Source organism: Anas acuta, chromosome Z (assembly GCF_963932015.1).
Source record: "Anas acuta chromosome Z, bAnaAcu1.1, whole genome shotgun sequence".
Taxonomy (NCBI): Eukaryota; Metazoa; Chordata; class Aves; order Anseriformes; family Anatidae; genus Anas; species Anas acuta.
Window position 1 is genome coordinate 76,754,372 of NC_089017.1, and position 27,988 is coordinate 76,782,359.

The window sequence follows — 27,988 nt, forward strand, 5'->3', positions numbered from 1 at the left end:
ATAACCACACAGCTACGAGACACACAGCTTGTGCCAGCCCCAGTCCTCAGGGAACCACGGCCTCCATGGCAGGCCAAAAGAAGGCTGCCAGTCTTTTACTGTGCATTTTGATTGCAAAAGACATAGTTAAGACTTTAAAGGAAAGGAAAACATTTGATAGAAAATTCAAACTAATTACTTTCCCTAAAATGCCAATTGGTAACATTTCACATTTATGTACATGGAATTCATCTCAGTGAAAAATTTCAGATGGCATTCATCTTTCTATTTCTCTGCCAGCTGTTTGTCAGCCCTAACAATATTTGAGTCTAATGGATTCAAGATTATTTCAAAATCAACAATACATCTGACATGAACAAAATTACATTGTCATGAGCTAAAACGGGGGACAGTCTTTCTTCTCACCATTAATGGGTTGCATATTCCAGACATTTGTGTTTACATCCATCAGCAAATGCAGTGATTGTCTTTTATTAAAACTGCAATGCTATCTTCTGGCACGACTACAGCTCTTTGCACTGTTTCATGCAGCCACAAGATGTCAGTACGCTTTAGTTAAAATTACATATCCCTTTCAAAAATCTAGCTGTGGAAACTGGGATCTCGCATGTAAGAGGGCTGCCGTCATTCGCTTTTATCATTACTGAGACAGTCTCACAGAGGTATAAAAACTTAACTCTAGCACAAATCACTTTTTCCTTAGTTATGTAAATAGTAGTAACGATTTATTAGTAAGGCAAAGATTTTTATTCAAACTGCGAAATTCTTTGAATGTGGACACAAACAAATCAGCATGAGGAATGTGAGCCATATATCCCCCACGAGCTGTAGTGATGGGAGACCATCCCAGTGATTCTCCTCACTGCTGCCTTGAGCTACTCATTATCTGGTCTTTAACCAATTCTTTTTATTCTGCAAATTTCACAACATTCTCTTGATGTTTGAAATTAATATAAAACAGTGTTGTGAGATTAATAGCTCATGAATATTTCAGGACACAGATGTCAAACAATTTAATTTTAATTCATTTTTATGCAACAAATTTATTAGTGAAGCATATCAAATGTTACTTCCATTTACAATGTATTGCAAAATCTCAGGCTTTGTAACATTGTGCAATGGATGCTTGAACCTTGCTTTGAGACATATCCGCTTTAAACCAAGAGCTCACTGGAACCATTCAGTTAGAAGTACTGTGCCCTTCACAGACCTTTCACATTCCCTTAAGAACGATTCATCAGATTTTTTGAAGGTTGCATATAAAGAAAGACAAAATTAAAAACAAATAAAAAATATATAGCATCAGTCCTGCAATCCTTCACTAATGCCCTGCATAGTTGAGAAAACCCCTAGGTGTAGTGTTTGAACAACACACACTGAGCCCAAGTGTCAAACCAGTATTCTTTTTTAAACACCACCCCACCAAGGAAACAACAGGATTTTCTGGAATTTTGTGCTGAGCAGCAGAGCATGAAAGAAGGCACAGCAGAAGCCAAAACCCCTTTCCCTCTAAAGTGTTCTGTTGAACAGGATAAGGTGACCTCCTGCACAGCTCTGTGTCACAGGGTCCCAATTTTAGTATGTATTATAACAATAAAAATAATATGTTTTTACATAGCAATTATAGATCCCTATTAATACATAATATCAACATTGCATTATTAATATAATTGCATTAATATTATATTAATACTGTATCATTAATGGTACAATATTAATAATACGCTAATATGATTTTAATATATAATAAAATTATAAAGTGTGTTTTAATTAACAACCTCAGTTCAATTTCATAAGTATAATTTTGCCGTTTTATTAAAATCATTTTACTTTTGATCTTAACCTCACACAAACCCAGTAAAAATCTACAAGCCTTCAGAATGGGCCTCAAACAAAATAATAATAATCTGATACCCAGTCATGGATTCCTGTTACTCAAATCCCAGCTTTTTAATTGTTTTCCTTGTTATCAAACCATTCAAATGAACCTGATACACCAAAGCCTAATACCCCAAATGTTTATTCTACCTGAAGCAGCTAACTACAAAACAGCCTTCGCTCATGAGCTTAAAATCTTACAAAAAAGCCAAACTATGCAACTATAGAATATATGATTCTATGATACTGATATTTTGCTGAAGCTGCAGCATTGCCTGTGTAAAGGCAATAAGCATTCTCCACACAGGGTGGCAGCCTCTCTTTGCTAAGGAGGCTTAGCCAAACAGACACCTAAAGATGCTGCTGCATTTCAGTGGAGAAACTTGCCACCACCGCAGTGGTTGTTCCTTGATCCTGTGGGTGAAGGCTCCTCTGGCCCTGCAGGACCTACACACTAAAACATAGGAATGAGCTGACTGTCCTGAATCCAACACTTCTCCCTATGTAGACATCACCTAAGATGGAGTTCGCTTTGCGGGTTTAGGGCTTAGATTAGATCTTGGATATACAGAAAGATAAAAGCATTTTGCAGGAGAAAGTGTTTTCAAAGTGTTTGTTCAGAAGTATACTAAACTGCTTTCCAGAAGGAACCGTAGGAGAGTAATTAGAGAGAAAATACCTCCTAGGCAAATTTCACCGCAATAATAATCAACATTATATCTGATAGAAAGGAAACATTCTCAATAAAACCAATACATAAACCTAATTGGTTTCTGAGGCTTTGTAACATGCCTTTCAACATATTTGGCCTCTTGTTGACCAGATTCTTTTCCTTAATTAAATCTTATTTAACATAATGGTATAAATGCTAACCTAAGAAAATTCAGCAATGAACAGAAGGGTAAATGTAACCGTGAGACCAAGTATTGAGCTTGAGACTGCTCGCCCTTAACTGGAGCTAATGAGAGAAGGAAGAGGCAATGTCTCCATATTTACGTGCAGCATTTCTGTGGTTGACTCCAGGAGGGCAGAAGTCAAACAAACAGCTTCTCCAAAAAAACTCAGCTGAAGATTTACCTACATCATATGGGAACCAGACGTTGAAAGTCTAAAGGCAAATTTTAAAATCTTGTACTGAAAACAGAAAAAACAGGCAAAAAGTGTTCCTGCTTGTACATAAATATATTATAAAGCAGATGAACAATACCGAAAACCAGCACTCAGCTGCTGTTTCATCTACAAATATTTTTATACTTCATATATCAAGAAAAAAAAAAAAAAAAGCATTTTTGAAAAATGGTGAGCTACCAAATAAATTTATCACTCAAGGGAATTAACTGATTTGATTGCAGCTATATAGCTACGACAGGCATTAATTTCTCCACCATTGCATTTCACTCACAGTCCAGAATAACTTTCAGAACAGAACAGAAAGCCATTTGCAAGCCTGTTCCTGAAATAGAAGAGAGCCTGTGCCCATCAAAAGCTTCTGCACCGTTCTGATTCTCATCACTGCAATTTAAAATCTAATTTCAAATTACTACTTTTGGACAATATTATAAAAGTTAGCTTTCTCCTGTGAAACACTTGTTTTTTAGACTGTTGAGAAAGCAAAGCAGAAAAAAATCAGAAAAACAAGCTTACTCTCCTCTCTCCTTTAGTCATAGGAGAAAAAGCAAGTAACACAATTCATTACGTTCTTCCCAGTAGGCAGTTAATCACTGCTGCAAAATGAGCCACATGTACAGAAATTTTTATGTCGCAATTTTTCACAGCAGTGTGTTTTGCTAGTTTATTTATTTTTTTTTTTCCCCAGCCTACAGAGCTACTAAGGATAAGCAGTAATGTTACAAAAGTTGCACCTAATACAAATCAAAAGTCTCCTTTGGATTCATTACGTATGTGCGATTGAATGCACGTTTAGACCCAGTTCAGCCTAGTGCTTTGAAAAGCTGCAAGCTTTAAAGAATATTAATTGGAAATCATATTAGTTAAAAACAGCTTGCTCCTGTACAACACACATGAGGAATATTGTGGGAATGAGCACAAGGTAAAAAGCAATAAACTTCCAATAAATACGGGAGAAAATAAATTTTCAACACTGCAAGAAAAAAGGCAATGTACACACATCTGGAAGCAAAAATAATGAAATAAGGTCAAGACATATTCTTAATTAATTTATTCTCAGAACTATAATTAAACCCCTGTCACGTGTTTCTATTATTATTCAATTTTAATTCAATTTAATTAATTCAAATTTAATTCAATTAAATTAATGAAAATCTTGGAATCACTTCATTTCATCTACAGTTTTTAGAGAAAGAAAGCAAATGTCTAAAAGCACGACACTAGAGTTGGTAAATCAGGACAGGGTCCTAATACCTATTGGGAGGACCTTCACTGAAACTCCTCCTGAAGGCCAATCCCATCCCTCTTTCAGATATTTTCACACAGGAACACATGCACCTTCATGAGGTGGCTCCTGAAATTGCAGAGATTTTCTGTGTGCCATAGAGAACAAGCCAACTGCAATTTCAGTCCGCTTTAATTCATAAGGCTCCATTTCACCATAGCTGAGACAACTCGGCCTCCACTGCCTATGGGTGAGACCTTATAAAAAATAATAATAATAATAATAATAATAAAAAAGTAGAATCCATTGACTGCGTACCATCCCTGGTCACAAATATGAACTTTTCTTCACTTTCACTATGAAAGGTTTTGCCTTTTCCTTAACTTCAAGGACTATCACATAAAGGACTTCACTAGATTTTTACCTATATCTAATCATCAAATAATCATTATGCAAATAAATCCATTTTAGAAAATCCAATCTTATGTCCTGATGTATAAATAATTAACAAGAGTTAATTATTTACACCATGATAACTTCATACAAGTACATAGATGCACAGTAACTTTGACATCATAATTCCTGAGAAGCTTAATTATTAATACAAGCATTTGGTCCTGATTCATTTCTTGGAGAACTCTCTCTTTCCAACTCCATTCACTTTGTTCCCCTATAATGAAGTTTTTCAGTCTCAAATCATTTTCTTTTTTACAACCAAGGTAGAAGAAAAACTGAGAGGATGGTTCTCAAGTATGTGTTAATTGAGTATACCAAGCAAAACATGCATCAGTTTCTATTTTTTTACATATTTAATATTTCCAAATTGTGATATGAAAAGTCTCATAAAAAGAAACATAAAGAATATGTCTGCTCCGGAGTACTGACAGTCCCCTTTAGTCTATTACTAAAACTAGGGAAAATATTTACCACAAGCTATTTTATGTTAATTTAACAAACAAAAATAGTAATTCATCTTATTCACTTACACTATTGCGTACACTAAAAAATGCAGCTTTTCCATCAATAATCCTAGTTTCTGTCCTTCTGTCCACCTAACAAAGAATTATCCACCCAATTCATCTAAGAAGGACACTAATTACTTTAAAAAGCACTTATGGAATATTAATATCCTAAGAATGAAGATACCAATTACAAATTTACAGTGAGCACACAAGTGCTACAGGATTCAGAGATCTTCTACTCAGGAGTCAATAGGGAATACAAAGTTTTAATTATTCAGTGTCCATTAAAAGAAAATGTTGGTTATAGCAGTCATAGTTTTTTATCTTTCTTTTGAAGACTCATTTCTTCCATGAAAAAGGCAGCTTAACTACTAGATTTCAGTATTGCCCATGATAAATCATCTTTGTTTAATAAATACCCATCTATACAAATACTAATTATGCTTGTGAAATACAAGGAATGATAAAACCAGACTGGCATAGCACAGGATAGACAAAGAGCAAGTACTCAAAGGTCAGCCTAATTTCAAGAAAACTTATTTAATCTTAAGCATGGCTGAAGTAAGATTCATTCAAACAGAATTTATGTTACGGAAATGTGATCCTTACAGCATGAATTATTATTCTAATTACTCAGGGTAAACAGAAGTACACCCCCTGACCAAAGGATGTACCACTCCTAAAAGCTTATGACTGAAATTAAAATCTTCCTGAAATTGTTTAGAGCACGACCATTTATTTGTGATGACAGACATCTTTTGCAAAATCAATCAGAGGTTTCACCTCTTCTCATACAGACAGTAAAATCTGATTTGCTTTCTCTATAGCGTACAGTTCACTGTAGGTCTTACACATTATATCTTCCGGTTTAGCAGAAATAATATATGTATTTTTATACAGTTGCAATAGACAAATGTGATTTGCCCTTGTCAATGTAACAATACAGTCAACAATCTCTTATTAGTATTTTTTTCCCATTCCCCAGGGAGAATAGTTACTTTACATTAAATAAACGCTGAAATACAATCAGATCTTTGATCAGATCTCAGCTGTTACATATTTATTTTTATTTTATGGAAAATAAAAATGTTAGGTAAAACAAAAATAGAAGCCTCTAGCAGCATGCAGCTCACATATGTCAGGCACAACAACAAAAAGGTACAATGTGTATTTAATATCTCAGTTGAAACTCATACTCATGGCATAGGCAATCCCTGCAAAAGTCATGTGAAGGAGAGCTTCCACTGTGAAGGAACATTCACAGAAACACAGTATGTGAAACTTGCCTTAAAACAACATTCTAATTTTCTAGCTAAAAAACATTAATGTTGTTATTTCCTTATTTTATTTAAGGTCATCTGAGAAACACAACAAACAAACAAACAAAAACCACAACAGACATAGTAGCATGTAAACAAAGCATAACTTTCAATTCACTTTTAGACACTTTAAAAACACAGGTGTTTATTGCCTTGTAATGACTTTGAATTAACAGACCAGATTCTTCCACCTCAATCAGAGGACAGTGGTCTGAAGTCCCAAGTGAAGATGCTGCCACCAACCTGCAATAAAAGCCACCACAAATACAAGCAACAGACGTACATTTTCTAATCTGCAATGCTAGCATTATACTCCACATACCTACCAAAGGAAAAATCCATTTAACTACATGACACATTGTCATGTGAAATTAAAGTGAATAATAAACATGTTCCTACAATACTTAAAGAATAAGAAGCATGGTAATGAAACTGAAGGAAAGGGAAATGATTTGAGAAGCATTAAATGAATGCAGTTGCTGGATAAACAATTCCCTCTTACTTTCATCATTTGTATTAATAAAAACAAAACAAAACATGTTTTATTTCCAGTACTGATCTTCTTAAACCAAAAATAGACATTTCCAAGTGAAAGATCTCTAGTGTTAACAGTCTTGTGTCAAAATAAATATATATATATTTTTATCATTTCTGGAACTAATACAAGTGGTATCAGAACTACAGGTTTCTTGTTTGAGAGGAAGAAGTTCCAAATGATGCCTCCAGACCATGATAATTTACAAGGCAGAACCTGAACAAGGACAGAGCCACATCTTACATGCTTTCAATGTATTTGTCAATGATGAGGTATTAATGTGAGACCCGGTTAGCAACCCTTCAGGATTTGGAATAATGGTAACTTAGTAGGAAACACCACATTGTGTCCTATAGCTATCTCTTGCTGCTCCTACTGGATGAGCAGGAAACTTTTGGCCTTCAACAAAAATCTGGGTTTCTCTATTACCTATTATTATCTGTTATTTCCAAGTGATCAGTCTCACTTCAGCTCGGTTCTTCCTTCCTTTTTGATCTCATGCCATGTGTAATAGATTCACAGAATCACTGAATAACCTGAGTTGTAAGGGATACACAAGGATCATCAAGTCCAACCCCTGGCTCTACACAGGATCATCCCAAAGCAATTCACATCTCTGACAGCGTTGTCCAAAGGCTTCTTGAACTCCAACAGGCTCAGTGCCATGACCACTGCCCTGAGCAGCCTGTTGTAGTGCCCGACCACCTCTGGGTGCAGAACCTTTCCCTAACATCCAGCCTGACCCTGCCCTGTCCCAGCTCCATGCCATTCCCTTGGGTCCTGTCGCTGTCCCCAGAGAGCAGAGCTCAGCGCCTGCCCCTCCGCTCCCCTCGTGAGGGAGCTGCAGGCCGCCATCAGGCCTCCCCTCAGCCTGCTCTGCTCTGGGCTGAAGGAACCAAGGGACTTCAGCCGCTCCTCATACGTCTTGCCCTTGAGACCCTTCACCATCTTTGTAGCCCTCCTTTGTATGCTCTTTAACAGTTTTATGCCCTTCTTATGCTGTGGTGCCCCAAACCACACACAAAACAGAAGGCGAAGCCACACCAGCACAGAGCAGCCCTTGACCAGCTAGCTGTGCGGTGCCTTATGTAGCTCCCACCAGAGCCTCTGCACCATGCTACTGCTATTGGGACTCATTGTGAGATCTCCCTCTGTCTGTTTTTTGTCTACATCCACCTGTTTAAATCAACTCACTCAGGGTCGGACTGTCCACTCAATTTATGCCCACAATTCACTTTCCTATTTGAGACTTGGCAGCAAATAAATATACAAGGCTATCAAGAGATCAAGAGCTTTATTTCATTTCAGAAAAAAATACAGAAAGTCCTTTTCATAAATCTGAGTTTCTGTGCAGTCTGGGTACGACCATACTACAGAGAAAAACAGCGGTTTGGATTTCCTAGTTTTAAGTCAAATTCTGAGCACAGTCAATGCTGAAATCATTTTTAGACAGAAAATAAGATCATATGGGAGAAGATATAGAAAAAATAGGAAACAGCCTCAAGAATGCAAGGTTTCCACTCATATAATTATTTTTTTCCTCCTAGGTCTCAGTGACAGACATTTTACTGCTCTTAGGCAGAAGGTGTGTTTGCTGGGACTGCTATCTTCTGCATTCTAGCTTACTCAGGTGCCAACACTTAATCACCAAACTATGGCTTAAAAGAAAGTAACAATATCACCACTGGTATGCAGCAGTCACACAAGGAGTAGTGACAGTATACCCATTAACCTCTCCTATTAGCAAAACTCCCATTTCTTATGACAGTGAGAACTACCACAAATATGACAGCAGCAAATCAAATGGAAGTTAATATAGAAGAAAACATCATCAGAAGTCATGATAAAATATTTTGATTGAAAATAAGCTAATATTTTAACCCTGATTTTAAGATGAGCTTCCAAACTCAAACTGATTAGAAAATAACCATGAAAAAAAACCTATCCTGTTAATAATTCTGCACTGCTTCCTTTCCTAAACATTTTGCATTATCAGTGGAGAAATCAGTCGAAAAGGGCTGCAGAGGTTGAGATGAATATATTGCATTTGCTCAACTTGAAGATTTCTTCTTGAGAGTAATGAAAAGGGAAGTAACTTATTGCAACTAAAAATGCTATTCATAAAAGTGTAGGTAATAAAAGGTATAACAAGGTGACAAGACAGAGAGAACAGATTTCTTTACTTTGTACAGGTTGGAGCATGTACCCAGGGAAATTACACATACTGCAGTCCAAAATACTGCTGTAGATAGCATTAAAGCAGGAGCACAGGTAGGAAAAGGTACAGCAGAAATTAACATTAGGTTATGGAAAAGAAGCAGTTTGTCTCTGCAATAGGTAAGTCTGAAAATTCCTTTTTTTTTTTTTCTTCCTTTAATTACAACTAAATTTTGTAAATATTCAGCTAACACCAGATGGATTCTGTTCCAACAACTGTTTTTCTCTGTATTGATGTGAACAGGCAAGCTAATCCAAAAGTATTCTGTAGCGGTACTTCCTGCCCATCTCTCCAGCCTGTCCAGGTCTCGCTGAATGGCAGCACAGCCTTCTTACTTAGCCCACAATTTACCTTAATACATCCTCACCTTTGCAGCACATGAGTTTTCCCAGTGTACTGCAAACTGACATTTTCAAATCTGGGTGCCTAAAAGCAACACATCAAAATATGTTTGAAAAAAAAACTATAAAGTTATTTTTGTCTTTCATAAATATCTGTTTCATATCCACTCAGTCATATCAACCAATATTTTTGTGTAATCTGCATAACTCTCATAAATAAAACTCCATTTGGGGATTTTTATTTTTAAATTTTCACTGCATTAAATACGCTGCTACTCACAGATGTAAATTCTGGCTCAAAGCACTCTGAGGCTCCAAAAATTCAGTATTTTATTTGGATGCCTTATTAGTAGGGTTGTTGTGCAGAAGCTGGTAAAGTGTAAGAGCCTACAGACAGTGGTGGCTGAAAAATACCCGTATTTGCCATTTTCGTAGCGTGGCACACAGCCAACACTCACAGGCAGCTTTGGCTAGACCTTGCCATGGGAAATTCATAGCAACTGTTGCTGTCTCCAGAGGAACTGAGACTAAGTTTGCTTTGGAATTGTAGAATTTTTAATGGTAAGATCCCAAGGAGTGGCTTGAGAACATGCTACGACATGTTCTCAAATTATTTAATAATCCCATAAATTTACTTGAGACATGAACCGGACTTGACAGTCCATCTTCCCACTGTAGAAGACTCCCCTTTAAAGGCACAGCATTGTCCTGGTTTCAGTTAGAACAGAATTTTCTTCCTAGTAGCTGGTGGAATGCTGTGTTTTGGCTTAGGATGAGAAGAGTGCTGATAACACCCCGATGCTTTAATTGTTGCAGAGCAGTGCTTATACTAAGCCAAGGACATCTCAGCCTTTTGCCTGTCCTGCCAACGGGCAGGCTGGGGGTGCAGTAAGAGCTGGGAGGGGACAGACCCAGGACAGGTGACCCAAACTAGCCAAAGGGGTATTCCATACCATCTGACGTCATGCTAAACAATATATAGGGGTGGCTAGCCGGGGGGAGGGGGCCGGACTGCTCGGGGTTAGGCTGGGCATCGGTCAGCGGGTGGTGAGCAATTGCATTGTGCATCACTTGTTTGTACACATTACTAGTAGTAGTACCATTATCACCATTGTATTATTATTGTTATTATTATTATTTTCCTGTCTTATTAAACTGTCTTTATCTCAACTCACGGGCTTCACTTTCCATTTCTCTCCCCCATCCCAGAGAGGGAGGGAGGAGGGTGAGCGAACGGCTGCATGGTTAGCTGCCGGCCGGGTTAAACCACAACAAGCATTTAGCAGTCCTTTTATAAGGCTGCCGTGCAGTATCCTCAGATGTTTCTTTCTTCTTGTGATGGAGAAATGAGGTAAAAAATAACAACAAGTACCACATTGTGTTAAGAGAAACACAGATCAGATGCTTACCAAAATACAAGGGAGAATAAGAGATTAGTAGGGTGAAAACGATGACTTATTTTCAACTTCAAGGAGCACCTGTTTCTTCTGAAGTTTTCAAAGTGGCAGTAGGATACCATCACCCTCCAAGTGAGGATATCCAATAGCACATAAGAATGCCTGGCTATAGCAGAAACAGAAAGCCATATTAGAAGAAAAACACTGCATGGAGACTTAAGGAGTTTGCTTGATGGTGGTGAACCAGTGCAGTGAGAGAGCAGGCACAATGTCGAGGTGAGATCAGAAGGAACCAAAGCAACACAGCTAAGCCCATCCTTCTGTGGACTTCGGCACCTTCTGAAGGACAGAAGGACAAAGCTGCTTGCAACACACGAGATGGGTGCTTACCTCTGCCCTTCTGGGTATGCTGCCCTCCCATTTCTCAGATCTGCACTTCACTCTTTCCTCCTTGCTCTTCTGTCAATTATTCCTCAGTTACCATCAGGTATGAGCCACTGCCACCAGGATCCTGCCTAAGGTCTACCTCTCAGTAAGGTGAACACACCACTACCGGCCTCCCGAGAGCAAGCAGCAGCTCCTTGGCAGTGCCACACTGTGTGTCCACCACACTGCTACAAAAAAACAACTGCAGCAGCAAGGCTACGGCAGAGTTGAAATGTATTTTCCCAGTCTGCATTTTATAGTGGGCAATGCTGATCTGTATCTGTTGACAGTTAGAAATAAAACCACAGCTGTAATTCTCTTTAACCAAGCTAACATCTCTCTACAGAAAAGAGACACAAAACTGCAGCAGGTTCTTCCTTAATTTTAGGCATATTTAGTGAAATACAAATAAAAACCTCTGTGTACCTAATGACCATGTATCTTTAAATAAAACATCCTGTAAATATTTTTATGATGTATGAATGCTGTCACACATCTACATACATTTACAAGAATACCAGGGTAAGAAGCAAGCCAAGCTGTGATCTCTTGTTTCAGCATCATACACTCAGTATCTCTGTTGTAAAGAAACTAAGCTTTCCAAAATTAGCTGTTCCAGACCTTCGTATCTCCTGGAGAGCTTATAAAAATGCATTACGTATAATTGTGACTCAGATAAAACAATGTAATCCCTTTGAAACACCTTAAAATAAGCTAACACTCTTGCATATTCTCATTTAAACTAAATATGAACTTTGATTTCCATTCAAAACCAATTTATATCTGATTTCCTTTGTATTAAATAGCTCTAAAGTTCCAGACACAACAAAAATGTTAAAATAGAAATAGAATTAAAAAGATGCTTTGAAAAATGTTTCCATTTAGTAGCACAAAAATACTGATCTGAAACACCTTCTAGAAACAATTTGGCTTCTGGCTTCCTGTTATATTCTGAGTAACTTTTCTCCTTGGCTATGGCCCTGTGACTATTTCCCACATCATGAAGATGCAACAAGTGCTACAGTATTGATTTATGCCATTAACCCTCTCATCACACCTTTCCACAGACATGTTCCCATCATTCTCAACCCTGTAATACACTTAGCTGTACTTCACAATAAGCAAATTTCACTCCCTAATCCCAATCTACCTGAATTGTGGAGATGAACAGTTTGTAGATCTGGATCATTACCCTCTACACACTACATTTTAGGATTGAATTTCAATATCCTACAATAGCGATGCACGATTCAAGCATAAATTACATTCTCTGTAGGTAAGCTTACATAAAAAGTCTTCAATAATTTTAAGTGCATTGCATTACACATAGGTGTGCTTTCAATGTTTCATGGCTGCACAGAATCAGGTGTATCTTAAGGCTGATTGCTCTTATTTTACAGAATCACAGAATTTCTAGGTTGGAAGAGACCTCCAAGATCACCTAGTCCAACCTCTGACCTAACACTAACCAGTTCTCCACTAAACCACATCACTAAGCTCTACATCTAAACGTCTTTTGAAGGCTTCCAGGGATGGTGACTCCATCACTTCCCTGGGCAGCCTGTTCCAATGTCTAACAACCCTCTCAGTAAAGAAATTCTTCCTAACATCCAACCTAAAACTCCCCTGGTGCAACTTTAGCTCATTCCCCCTCGTCCTATCACCAGGCACATGGGAGAACAGGCCAACCCCCACCTCACTACAGCCTCCTTTAAGGTACCTGTAGAGAGCAATAAGGTCGCCCCTGAGCCTCCTTTTCTCCAGGCTGAACAAGCCCAGCTCCCTCAGCCGCTCCTCGTAGGACTTGTTCTCCAGGCCCCTCACCAGCTTCGTCGCCCTTCTCTGGACCCACTCAAGCACCTCCATGTCCTTGTAGCGAGGGGCCCAAAACTGAACACAGTACTCGAGGTGTGGCCTCACCAGAGCCGAGTACAGGGGGACAATCACTTCCCTAGCCCTGCTGGCCACACTGTTTCTTATGCAAGCCAGGATGCAGTTGGCCTTCTTGGCCACCTGAGCACACTGCTGGCTCATATTCAGCCGACTGTCCACCATCGCTCCCAGGTCCTTCTCTGCCTGGCAGCTCTCCAACCACTCATCTCCCAGCCTGTAGCTCTGCTTGGGGTTATTGCGCCCCAGGTGCAGGACCTGGCACTTGGCCTTGTTGAACTTCATGCAGTTGCCCTCAGCCCATCGGTGCAGCCTATCCAGATCCTCCTGCAGAGCCTTCCTACCCTCGAGCAGATCAACACACACACCTAACTTGGTGTCATCTGCAAACTTACTGAGGGTGCACTCAATGCCCTCGTCCAGATCATCGATGAGGATATTAAAGAGGACCAGCCCCAGTACCGAGCCCTGGGGAACGCCACTAGTGACTGGCCTCCAACTGGACTTGACTGCATTCACCACAACTCTTTGGGTCCAGCTATCCAGCCAGTTTTTAACCCAATGAAGCGTACACCAGTCCAAGCCCAGAGCAGCCAATTACGTATTATTTACTTCTTATTATGTTGGTATTTTCTTCTCTTCCACATCCTGACAATGTATATCGTTATGGAGAAATTCACCAGACAAAATACAAGCTCTATGTGTATATTCTTGCATTATTGCAGTTATTTGGATTTTTCCTTGTTTTGACTGTCATCTCTCTCAATTATGCTCAATTTAAACAGCTAGTTTCTTGCTGCAGTAAACATTTCATATTGAAAATGTAAAATTTCTGTTTTATTTCTTAAAATTTCAGGTACAGGTTTCAGTGCCAGAGCCAGGGAGTTGAGAAACTCCACTTCTGTTACAAAGTCTTAAGCAGCACTGTCAAATAGTCTTCTGCAGAGACACAGAGGTATGGTGGTATTATCCAACTACAGGCCAAGGCCTTAGGACATTGCAAGCATCTCTTTTCAAGAACTCTTCCTGGATGATTTCACACACAAAATAAGCTACTGCCCGATCATTGTGAAAAAGCCAAATGAAAATTTATTTACACTCAAAACTTTCCATTACTATTTTGCAAGAACAGATAAGTTTTCATGTGTACCAGTAAAATTTATAGATTTTAAAACCAGAAGTGATCAAATTCATCATGTAGCTAATCTGTTTATTGACACCATGCAAACCATAAGACTTAGTGGGATTAATCTGTGCTATTTATTTCCAAAGTTTGTGCACTATGAGCACTAAAGGGAGTGGCTTCCTGACGCCAGTGAAGCAAGAAAAGACTGTGAGAAAAAAGTATCTAGAACATTTAAAAGAATATTTTGATATTGTTCCTTGGACCAAAGAGAATGGTAGAATACTAATGACTAAAATGCAGTTAACTTCCACCAGTTGTGCTACAACATTTCAGTTTACATCTCAGTGTAAGTCAAGTCTCTCTTAAAACAAAAATGAATCAATGACACAGGTTTTTTATTGTTGTTTTTTGTTTGGCCAGTTGTTTGTTTGTTTGTTTGTTTTTTGCTTAAAATATTGCATAGAAATCATAAAGGCATGTTACTGATATGAAGTAGTTGCATAAAACCTATATGGAAATGAGAGACCAGCCAAAAAAAAATCAAAGATTTTTTTAAAATATAAATTTTAATTCTTGTGAAAAAGTCTTAAAATATACATATTACACAAATACTTTCCATGACAAAAAGGAAATGAGAAATTAAAACTAAAAAAAAAAAAAAACGGCGCAACATAAAATTACCAACGATTTTCAATAGCGCTCACAGGAAAAAGGATTGGAAACTCAATTTTGAAATCTAACTAAGTATATGGTTTACTTCAGGAAGCGTTTAAATAAAGCAAATTCTAAAAACTACACTTGTGGTCACTATAGGATTTTGCCAGAAGAAAACTGTAAACCGTCTCATCGCAAAGCTGAGATGTCACCATTGTACCACAGCTTAGCGATAGTTGGAAGGAAAGCTTGATCAGATTGAAGACAGGTTTTCCCATAAAGATGAGGAGTTAAAAAGAATAGTTACATTTCCTGCTCTCATACTGCACACATTGGTACAGAAACATTGCTTGTGATAATGAAGACCTATTTTCAACCCTCTGAGAAGACAACAACAAGATGTTGGTCCTCTGACGAAGAAAGAATGTTCTGTTCTTCCTTTGTTGTGACTACCAACCGTGCTATTTATCAACTGATAGCCACGAGCAATGCTGGCATTGCTAGCCACATAAATACAGCTGCAATCTTTTCCCTTTCCTCTGAGAATGTTATGCTGTCTTTTTATAAATGTGGGTAAGACAAAGTGTGCAGAACATTCATGCAAGGAGAATTCAACTTTGAATTCCAAGACTGCAATATGTTCAGAAGCAGGTTTCTAAAAAGATATGTGAAACTGCAGTTTGAGAATTAAGGAACAAAAATATAAGTTTAAAACCAGTAGTTAAAGTATGCTTTTGGAGTGAGATTTACAGCACTCAGGAAATAAATAAATAAATAAAAAGTGTCAGGTTTTAAGCAGAGGGCTTTTCCAGGGCATCTGAAAAAAAGTTTTTGGGGGAAGGCTTACTGGGCTGCTGCAGACTTACAGCTTATGACTTCTCTGTGACACTCCTGTGATAAATCTCCCAACCTCTGATTTTAATATCCAACACAACTGTCTTAGCATCTGCATTTAGCATTTTGATATATATCCTTAGACAGTGCCTCCCACAGACTGTCCCATAATCACTTTCCGGTTCAAAACACCTAACACAAGCAGTGTTTCAGAATGCAGGCAATGCAACAAAAATGCTGGTACTGGTTCAGACCAAAGGTCCGGGTGAAGACAGTACTCTGTCTCCACGAGGGGCTTTAAACAGGTGCCAAATGTGACAAGCACATGTTATTTCCCTCTAACATCCTTCTCAGAGGCAAAACGAATTTGAACAAAAAACTTCAGAACAGGACTCTTTTTTTTTTCCCTGTGCATTTCAATAAGTGAATTGTTCTTGCTGAATCTCCTCTTGCACCCAGACAAAATTCTAGTAAGAATTCAGTTTTACATGCCCATTCTTAGTGAAATAACATTGGTGCTACCACAGGAATTCTTGAAAAAATAAATAAAAGATATCAAGTATTACACTCTAGAGAGGATTTAGAGAGAAATGACTTTCCAAATTTAACACCTTTCTGTGCACTTTCCACCCAGCAGCTATCTAAATTCTCCAAGTGCTTGCTTAACACCTGTGCAGTTCCCTTCATTCCTGTTCTACAGTTGCTCACAATGTCCTCAGTCTGAGTAACACCACAAGAAAGAGAAAACAAACAGGAATGTAGAACATGGCAGCAAGGACATTCAGTCATGAATGGCCAGGTTTTAGCTTGGGATCACAGAATCCCAGAATGGTTTGGGCTGGAAGGGACCTTAAAGCCCCCCCAGTGCCACCCCCTCCCATGGGCAGGGACATGTCCCCCCAGCCCAGGCTGCCCCCAGCCCCATCCAGCCTGGCCTTGGGCACTGCCAGGGATGGGGCAGCCACAGCTTCTCTGGGCAGCCTGGGCCTCACCACCCTCAGAGTAATGAATTTCTTCATTACATCTAATCAAAATATACCCATTTTTAGTTTGAAACCTTTACCCCTTATTCTATCCCTACACCCCCTGACACAGGATCCCTCCCCAGCTCTCCTGTAGCCCCCTTTAGGTACTTGGAGGTTGGTGTGAGGTCTCGCCAAGGCCTTCTCTTCTCCAGGCTGAACAATCCCAGCTCCCTCAACCTGTCTCCACAGAAGAGGTTCTCTAACCCCTTTGATCATCCTTGTGGCCTCCTCTGGACTTGTACTAACACTTCTGTGTTCTTCTTGTGCTGCGGGCCCCAGAGCTGAGTGCAGGGCTCCAGTTGGGGTCTGACGAGAGCAGAGCAGAGGGGGGCAATCCCCTTGCAGCCCAGGGTACGGGTGGCTTTCTGGGCTGCCAGCGCACATTGCTGGCTCATGGTGAGGTTCTCATCCACCAACACCACCAGGTCCTTCTCCTCAATCCACTCCCCACCTAGCCTATATTTGTGCTTGGGATTGACTGGGCTCACGGACCTTGCATTTGGCCTTGTTGAACTCCATGATGTTTGCACAGGCCTATCTCTCAGGCCTGTACAGGTCCCTCTGGATGGCATCCCTTTCTTCTTGCATGTTGACCACACCACACAACTTGGTGTCATCAGCAAACTTGCTGAGGGCACACTTGATCCCACTGTCCATATCACCAAAAGAAAATGATAAACAATGCTGGTGCCAATACCAACCCCTGGGGAACACCACTCATCACTGATCTCCACCTGACATTGAGCTGTTGACTACAACTCTTTGAGTGCGACCATCCAGCCAACTCCTTACCCACTGAGTGGTCCATCCATCAAATCCATATCTCTCCAATTTAGAGACAAGGATGTCATGCAGAACACTATCAAATGCCTTGCATAAGTCCAGGTAGATGATGTCTGTTGCTCTTCTCCTATTCACCAGTACTGTAACCGTTTTTGTAGAAGGCCACCAGAATTGTCAGGCAAAGCCTTACAAAGGAGCACTGAACAAGGTACTGTTTTTATATTTTCCTCTAAATTTCTGAAATAAAGACTCCTGGAAGCCCAAGCTCAGTTGAGATCTGAAGCCTAAGCAAGTAGTGGGGAGCTACAGGTGTGCTCCCTCCCGACCTGAAGAATTTTGTACAGTTCACAAGACTGCAATAAAAGCTCTTCTTCCTGACACACTTACAGTGCCTTGCTAAAACTACTCGGTTCAGAACCTGGATTTTCACCTCAGGAGACAAATGTCCCATCCCTTGTTTACTTTAGATTTCTTTATTATGGGAAAAGCAACTACAGTTCTTTTCCTTGCAAACAAACCAACACATTTATAATCACATTTTTGCTCATTTAGAAATAATACCAATGGCAGATACGACTGAATTACAACAAATCATTCAGAAACTGAGCAAGTTATATGGATGTCTCTCCAGCTCATCAAACAAAAACATTTGGGTATCTTTATTTTTAATGAATGTCTGGCAAAGCTTGATAAGCTATCAATACATCTAGAGGAAGAATATAAATAAAAAATGTGTTCTTGCAACAGTGAGAATATTAAAATTTTAGTTGTGGTGACATAAATATCAGAGAAATACCAGGGAGTATTTGAGACCTGAAATCAGCCAAGTAACTTCATCAAGTTGACACAAAAAGACTCTGTATAATACTATTTTTTTTTTAGTTGCAGTCTTACTATTGCTTTTCCTCTCTCACAAGGAATATGTTTTGACAAAAGCCTAATATGTTAGTCAGAATTATCAGGCTGAAATAACTGCCTGGAAATGAATTACTGGCTGACCTAACTTAAAATAAGAATTAACGTTGCATGCGGAGTCACTGAGACAGCCAGCTGTGTTCCTGTGGGTCAAAATATCCTTCAGAAATTGTTTGTGGTACATGTCCCAGTGCAAACTGTAAAACACCAACATGTGATCCACAGATTGGCCAACAGGTAACACCTGTACACATCAAATAGAGAGTTGTTGTCTTTAAGCACAGATCCATTATTTATGTTAAGCAGTAAAGGAACAAAGTAAGTAACTAGTGAACAAGACAGCAATAACGTACTTAGTTAAATTAAGTCTTTATTAGTTTGAAACTTCCTCAAAATGAAGGCAAATTAGGTAATAGTACAATTAAATCAATGTTAGCTAAATCTTATTTCTCTTCCTGTGTGGGTTTAGTGGGCCTTACTTCCTTTTACTGTGTGCTTTTGAGTCACAGAATTTCTACATAGCTTTAAACAGAGTTTAACTAACACAAAATGCAAACTTTAATTGTTAATTGAAACTTTAATAATCTCACTTAAATTTAACCAACAGACAGAAAACTTCACAACATTAAGGCTGTGTTTACCGGCACACACTTACCTCCACGATCCCTTGCTGCTAAATTCTGTCCTCTTCTTAAAGTAATGTCCAACTGGTACATTCCGGGATCCTCAGAGGGAAAATCTGCATTACTAGCTCCAACTGAACTTGTTTTCTGGAGGAGAAACAAATAAAAATACAATAGCTACTGTTACAACAAGTTTCAGTAAGCTGTATTGTTCTATGGTATTATCATCCGATTGAATTAAGACAAGAATGTGTCCCATTCCTTCACCTTAGAACTAACAGTCCAGCACCAAAGAACCCATGCCTGTCTTCAGCGCAACAGTTCCTTAGCATCCCGTTTTAGTTCTTTTTCATTTTTTAAATAGGTTTTTGACTTTTCAATGGTTAAATTTGTAAATTAAAGAAAATGTTTGAAAAATGATTCTTTGATATTTGTATTTACTACGTTAACCTCCGTTTTTAATTGCATTCACATTCATTCCTGGTCTGCTAGAGCAGAATAAGAAAAAAAAAAAAGAACAAAAACAAAACAAAAAAACCCTGAACCTTGCAGTGCTGTTTGAACTAGTAATTATCAGTACTCTTAAACCCTGCATTTATTCATCAGTGGCAATCTAGGCATTGACTAAACATAAATGTGATACAATTGTGGTGGCTATTATAGTGCTTTGCAAATTATGCGATTTTAACACAGAGTTATGAAGGAGATTGGTGAAAAATATCCTGAAGACAATAAATGTAGTTATATCCCTTCATTTGTAATACATAAATTTTGGTCTGCCTGCAGGTAGGGGCAAAGACAAGATTCTAAGAGTAGTTATTTGTGTAAATTGTATCAAGAGAATTAAAAATATATAAATAAATAAACTAAGTCAGAAGCAAAGGAAGTCTCTGGAGCATGTGAATAGGAACTACATTTCTGTCTCAGATGACAAAGGAGTGAAATTGTATTTCCTGCTAGATTTATACAGTTCATGCTTTGAACACCACATTTAATTTTAATACTAGAATGGCTGTATCTATTATACATACACAGCATTATATATATACAGCAGCTTCAGATATTATATACAGAGCACCGACATTAGGTAGTCTTATGCTAGGATGTAAGTCTTCTAAGACTAGTGCCATTAATACTTTGTTATAAGATTATAGCTCCCCTGTAAGAAAAAAAAAAAAAAGGCAGCAGCAGCATGATAGAAATATGTTGGACTATGTGCACGAAGTCCTACACCACTGGAAACTTTTGTTATTTCTATACCTAGTGCCCACCTTATTTTCTTTTTAACGTATTAATACATGAAAGCATGAAGAAAATCACAAAATAACAAAAATTTAATATATGCTTTACTCTTGTAATTGCGGAGTTGCACCTGAGCCTAATATGTCAACCTTTGTTGCTAGCCAAACCACATAGCAGGATGCTCACCAGTTCCAAAGAAATTAAATTCTTCAAAACTACTGTACTTCAGGGAAAAAGGTTAGATGAGCTTTGACTGGAGAGGGAAGATGTTGAAATCTCTCAACATTTATCTTTTGTTCTTGTAAAGTAACTGCTGAGCATGTCTGAAACTATCAAAAGACCTTGTAGGACTAGAACAGAAGTCATCCACCACTTCTTTTTAATGGATTAACTCCTCTGTGTATCCCTCGCTGTCTATCTCATTCTTAAAAATTACTGACCACAGGCAGTTACAAGGCCAAACATAACAAAAACCGAATTTCCACCCTGCCTTGTAAGGGTATGTAGAAGGAGACAGTCTGCTCCCCTAAGAGTACCTGGTCAAGGACCATCTTCCAAGGTAGGAGGGATAGCAAGAAAGGGAGGCAGTGATGGGAACCACATCTGGTCAGCCACACTTCTTTATAAGAGCAGGATTATCCTAATGGGGTTACCTTACAGAGGGCATGTAAGCCAGGAGGCCTTCACCAGGAGGAGGCCCCCTGTCTCAGAAGGGGCAGGCTGATGAGCTACCCGCACGTCACCCTTCATTCACCGAGGAAGGATGAACCTTGCAGCTGGTAAGGTGTGACCAAAGGCCCCAGACCATCTGGGTGCAGGAAGGGCAGAGCTCTGCAGACCTGAACTGGTGAACTCCTGCCTCTACCTGACAGAGAGCAGGCTGGGGGCTCAGCCGCCTGTGGCTATCTCCACGAGAGTCCCACGTGTGAGTACTGTTGACCACGGCAGCCTTTGTGGCTGATCATATCAGGGTCTATGTGTCCTGGTACCAGCTGAACCTGCAGAGGGGACAGCAGCAGCTGCATCTCCCAGCCTGGGAAGGGACCCCAGGACCCTGGGCATGGGGCTGGGTTGCAGCCGAGGGGCAGGAGCAGTGCTGAGCCCAAGCAGCTGGAGGACTCCCATTGCTCTTCACCTCCCTTAACATGCTTCTGCAATGCACAGTATCTAATGTGGCCAGAAATAAGGAAAAAAATCTTACTGGCCTGATTCTCAGGCTCAGCCTAGGCACTGACATTCGTCAGGGTGCTGTGTAAGATAAAATATGACTTCTAAAGGAAGTGATGAACACTGAGATTTTCCTTCCCCTTTCTTGACTTTCTTCAAGAGGCTGTAGATACAAGAAGAACCACGATGTCTGCCAACATACACAGTCTCCTCCCTGATTATTCCTTGTGGTGCCCCTCTCTCACTTCCCTTCTTAGGGGCAACACATGCTATGAATTAAAATTAATGCTATAAATATTTCTGTGTTACTCTCCCTCTCCCTTTCTCACCTTTCCTTCTTTTTTCTTGCAATGGAACTTCACTTTCTTTTTTAACTTTTACTCTAATCAGTTATTCATTCAGAGAGCTGCTCAAGGAGACTAGAAATGCTTAGGTAAGCAATGCAACAGGAGGCCTGCACGCCATAAACAGTTACACAAATGTTATAAAACCAACAGATATTAACTACCCCTAAGTATTAGGCAGTCAAAGCAGTATTTCTGCATCAGACAAGCAGCATTTGAATTATGTAAGTAAAAATGGAGGTTGACATAATATATCCAACTGTCAGTGAACCATTTTTGACCAACATTTTAAATTTCAAAACTTAACAATTATAATGGCAACTAGTAAAACACCAAGAACTGCTTTTGTGCATTCTGCAGTAACGAACTTAAAGTTAGAAATACTTGGACAAGAAACTTGAGAAAATACATCAGATCCTATAATTGTCATCAATACATCAAATATCAAATAATCAAATCAAATATCAAATAATATAATAATACATCAAATCCTACAATTGCTGTAACCATTTGTTTCAAAAACAAATTTTCTTAAATTCCACATTGTACCTAATCATGTCAAGAACAAGCAGGGCTGCATGTTCTCAGTAGCCATAAAAATTTAATCACAACTAGAGATTGTTATGAGACACAAAGCTGTTTATTAATGGGTGATGACAGCAAGTCTGATGAGGTAAGGTCATGCCTTTATTTTTGGTGTCTAAAATGTAGGGAAGAACCTGAAAATACTTTTGTTTTATTTTATCTTTATGAAAAATATTGAGATTCCAGACAAAGAGCATAAAAGCAATTAACCATTGTTTTGCATAAGTAAAAACTTCTGTGGGAAGGCAATTCTTCAATTAATTCATTTGAATTAATCTTTAGTAGTGATCTGTCACCATCTTATTTTAGAATATTATCTTTAGCTAAATTATGACTTAATTGCCAGACTATACAATTTCCCATAATATCAGAATTAGGTTGCTTTAAAGGAAAGTGCACATACACCAAAGTCTTGTAGACAGTGAATTTTGATAGAGAGGGCAAAGACACTGATCGTCTTGTAAACACTCCATGTGAAAAAGTTCGGGACAAAGGTCTCAATGACCATACGGTTCATCAGTTGGACTCTTTTGTTAAATAGGTATCATACTAAACTCCCCTGGGCAGTTCTCTTACTGAACAATGTGAGCAACACCATGAGCTGCTTTCACTTTCAGTGAGACATCCATGGTAAGGCTTTCAACAGTCAACCCTTAAAAAGAAGGAATCTGCAGCTACAACTCATTGCTGACTCATAACATGTGAAGAGATGTCCTAACATGCCCAGAAAATGCAATGTTTATTTGAACTGAACATGGAGCTCACACTGGCCACACTTATGATGACCCCTGAAAGTGGCACTCCTATTTTAAAGACCTGCTTCCCTAAGAACCATCTCCATATTATACAAAATTATCTGAAATCTAAAAGGAGACTATTTCAAGAGCATGAAGTCAGGAAAGAGAGAGCCCAACACCAGTTAGTTGCTTTATCAGGTATAAGTTAACTGAACCCTTTTCCATTAGAGGGCTACACCATGCAAGGCCATGATCATAGAGTCATATTATCACACATGGACAATGATGCTCTATTAGACCATCAATCAACAAACAGCAGAACTGATGAATTTCAAATGGAAAACACTTGGTATTGTATTTTAAGACCAAAAATCAAAGACAGTGTTAGTAATATGCACATTCATGAAGCTAAGCTGTTGGCATAGAAATATGAAATGATGCTTGATCCCTGTTAGATCAGCTCCAGGGTTTAGATGTTTGCTGCCATTCAGCCACTCTGGAGACATAAGAGCCAGAGAGGAGCTGAGGAAGAACGTGCCCTTGTGCCCCTGCCATGTTATGGGTCACAACTAGTACAAAGAATCTGTGCATCTCAGCAAAAAAAAAAATTAGTCTTCTGATGCCATGAGAGGTTTCTGCCACCTAATCTCATGCAAAAGCAGTCTGTTATCAAGAAAGAAATTAAAGGTTTTTTTTTTTGTTGTTGTTGTTGTTTTTTTACTGTGGTAGCAACTCCCATTTTATTCCTGTGAGAAATAAAGAAAAATATTGAGTTTTCTCCAAAACAACTCAGGAATAGCTGGAAACTCTGGCTTTAGAGCCAGTTTGGAAACTCTGCCATAAAACTGTTCACTGCTAAGCCCTTTGAGACTGACCAAAGTAAAAATATAGGCAAGTATTTGAACCTGTGTCTTCTGTACTATGACGGACACTTCGCAGTGTTTTCCAGATATAGCAGTTCAACAACTAGATGAACAAACTATTTTTTTACAGCCAAATAAATGTTGTGCATGTAAGAGGGCTGTAAGATAGTTCACTGCTAGGTACATACTGGGTACATAGCTGCAGATAAAGGGAAAAGATGTCTAATTTTATGGCAGGTTGAATTCTTCCACAGCGTGAAGTATTCCTGATGCAGTTCCACTCCAGCACGTGAGAAAAGTGATGATGCTTTGAAACTAATAGGATGGCCAAAACTGCCACCATTCACACACCATATCATTTTTCACAGTTGATTAAAAACACTATAAAACAGAAAAACACAGTGAAACTGATAATAGTCCCTATGGCATTACCAAATTTCTGACCAAATCTTTTGAAATCAGACTACCGCTTTATGGCTATGAGATAAGAATCAGTAACATTAGTTGTGTTATATTGTTAGAAAACACAAAACAAATTTTCAGGTTAATGCAGCAACCTGTCCCAAGCTAACAGCCTGGAGTTTACTAACATCTGCAAACTATTCATTGCCTTTTCCATCACCATGAATACCAACATTTTTCTTCAAAGCTACTCACTCAATCAAACTGAAGAAATTAATGGCATTGCTCCTGTCCTACAATTTAAATCTATCAATTAGCATGACTTTACTCCATATATTCAGGGGATATGAAAGATTTAAGGAACTCTCCGCTGCAGAAACTGAGTAGCACTTCAAAGGAACAGATCTTAAAATCTGATTTTGTTTGTTCAGTGCCAAAACTGAAAATATTAATCAATATATATATATATATATATATTTAAAAAAACAGCTGTAATACAACCCCCCTTCCAAAAACAATAAAAATTCTTTATTCATACATCACAAATATAACATTTTCCTATAGGCATATTTTAGGAAGGCATACGAATATTACTTCAATCTAGCTTATATCTGTCTCATTTAAACAACAGGTTACAACTCTATTCATTTGATGTTTCATTTCAATATTCTGCCAGAATACGGTGATAAGATAAACAAAAAGCACTTCCCTCCCCCCCACATAAAACAAATGCATCAATATCAAAATGTAAACACAGGCACACAAGCAAAACCTGGAAAGGAAGTGTCTTCAAATAATTACAATTTTCCAGAGCCATGGCTTGACATAAGCAAACATTTCCTGCAGTAGACTAAGGAAAAGGGCACTGTAACTAGAGTTGTATAAAAGCAGTAAAGAGAAATTGGCAGTCTGTCTGCACTGACTGTCCACATGCTGGGGTCTTAGTCAGGAGACGGGATGGTGAAATAAATGGCATTCCTTTCGTAGTCCATACAATAAATGAAATTAAATCAAAGTGTTCTGAATGGTGGATGCATGCAAGAGACATCAACACTGCAGGTTTGATATCATAGCATGAGGCATCACCACAGCTTCTGAAAAAAAATACCAAAATTTTTGAAGCAATATCTTGAGTATTGCATAAGCAGAGTTTTCCACCCCATTTATTGCCTGGCTCAACCTCACTTTTTCAGATCATTTTCTTTTGCCAAGGCAAACTACTCTGGCTCAACTACACAGAGTGCTTTACAAACATCTGCTTATAAAGTAAGGAAAGAGATTTGAAAATTCTGAATATCTAAGTGTCTGTCAACTCCTTATGCAATTAGTGGGAACTAGCTGTGCTTCAAATTTATAATAAAGTCAAGTGATAAACAGTTTTTAATATCCCTGAAAGTATTTACCTATCTAATTTAGAGTTATCGTGATCATTACACTCTTAGCAACACTTCTTATTCTAGTGTTTTGGCTGATGGCAAGCTGGGAAGAACTGATGAACTTGGGAGTGTGCACCCCATTTCATCTCATTCAATCTACTTTCCTTGCTCCCTAAATAATGAGGCAGGTGTAAAAGGCAAACCCATTTCAATATCAAAATAAAAGAACATTCTGGTATTTTAAATTGGAAACATGCAGAAATTATTGTAGCGTTTTATATCTGCAAATAACATGTTTTTTGATTGACCACATACGCGCTTCAGATGGGACTGGTTACTTTGTTAGTTTGCCATACAACAGATGTTTCCCACTGGCTTGATATGAGTACTTACAACGGACGTAAAAAACCTCAACTGTGCTCTTAAAGATTTAGAATAAAATGTACAGATGACCTGTGAAAGATTTTGCATATGAGCTCTTTATCACATAATGGCAACAGCAGATGCATGCTAGTCTGAAATGTCTTGATTATGAAGAACTATAAATTCAGGATTATTTCTGCAGAATGAAGAAACGGCAGAAATTTAGTATTAATCTTATACACACACACACACACACACTTTTACATATGTCAGTATACTCTGCATGTGACTATCTAGTTTACATTGTCAGGAAATACCCTGTGGTTAAGTAAGAGATAGAAGTGCACAAAATGTTTGGCCTCCTCTTTGCTGAGCTTTTTGACTACATGTGAAAGCTATTGAATCTGTTGATTAAAAATAACCCATAAGAATTAGAAAGCAGTACTCTCATTTATATCTGTGGAATAATTGGAGTATTTTTTGTGACATCTGTACTATTGTTGCTCTTTGATACTGAAAATGAGCATTTGCTTTCAGTTGCTTTTGAACAAAATAAAACTGATTACTTTCAACAGCTTGCAAGATTTCCTTCTGAAATTGTAACAAATAGATGAACAAATAATAGTAAAATATGTAAGCATATTAACATTTTGAAAGTTTTGGTATTCAGAAGTACGTTTCAAATCACTCATTTCAGAAGAAGCAGTAGCCCTGTCTGGCAGCAGAGGAAACCAAACACAGACATAGGCAAAGCAATCAAAAGAGATTTGATCAAGTTGTTCCTTCTTCCATCTGCTTTCATATTCTGTTTGCTCAGTTTGCTACCATTTATTCAATGAAATCTAGAATAAAATTTTCCTTCTGCAGTGTCACTTACAGACATTAAGATAGTAAAGCAAGCAGAAAATAAAAACAAACGGTCCCTCCTCCATCCAGACCATACATTATGCTTGAATAAAGCAGCCATGGCTTCCTTCCTCTTTTCGTCACATTTCCTTGCTCCATGTGCTGTGCTCCCCTCCCTCCACAGCCCTTATCCTCCCTCGTTATACCAAAAATCAAAAGCTCACACCTAGACTCTGCTCTGTGAAAAGAAACTGCTGTAATTGTGCCAAATCCTTCTGGAGTTTTCAATGTTTCTAACAGACACAACAGTTTACCTTCATGCAACAATCTACAAGCATGGAGCTTTAGACCAAACATTTTTCAAACATTTTCCAGTTCCTACTCCTTTTTTGACCCTTCAAAGTATATTGCCTCAACCTCTTTGTAAAGAGTTGTTGAAGAGTTTTTTTGGAAAGTCCAAATAAATGTTACCACTGTTTTCTTTTGTCTGGTACGGCTTTGATAAAATTATGCATATTTATACAAATAAATATATATATACATATTTTTAAAAATCTTTTTAATATACTTCTTATTCAAAACCGTGTTATAGAAAACATGGTTATAGAAAACATATGGTTAGAAGTACTATACATGTATTAGGTATTTCAACTGCTGAGTTACAAGTTTGATCAAGTTCCTAAGTACTGATACATCACTTCAGTGACCTTAACATTACCTATTTTTTCCCAGCACTCCTGTTTTCAGCAAAGCTTCTTTTTGCTAAAAATTTGGCTGGTTAAAG

General features: G+C 38.4%; 1 protein-coding gene across 9 annotated transcripts in view; it reads right to left on the bottom strand.

Moving 5' to 3' along the window:
- MCTP1 (multiple C2 and transmembrane domain containing 1) overlaps positions 1-27,988 on the bottom strand; it is a 274,785-nt gene that overhangs the window by 162,762 nt on the left and 84,035 nt on the right. For all 9 annotated transcript variants that reach the window (XM_068667723.1, XM_068667721.1, XM_068667720.1 and 6 more), the window contains one exon: positions 19,312-19,426. In XM_068667723.1, the coding sequence (XP_068523824.1) occupies positions 19,312-19,426 (115 nt within the window). The remainder of the gene's footprint in view (positions 1-19,311; positions 19,427-27,988) is intronic.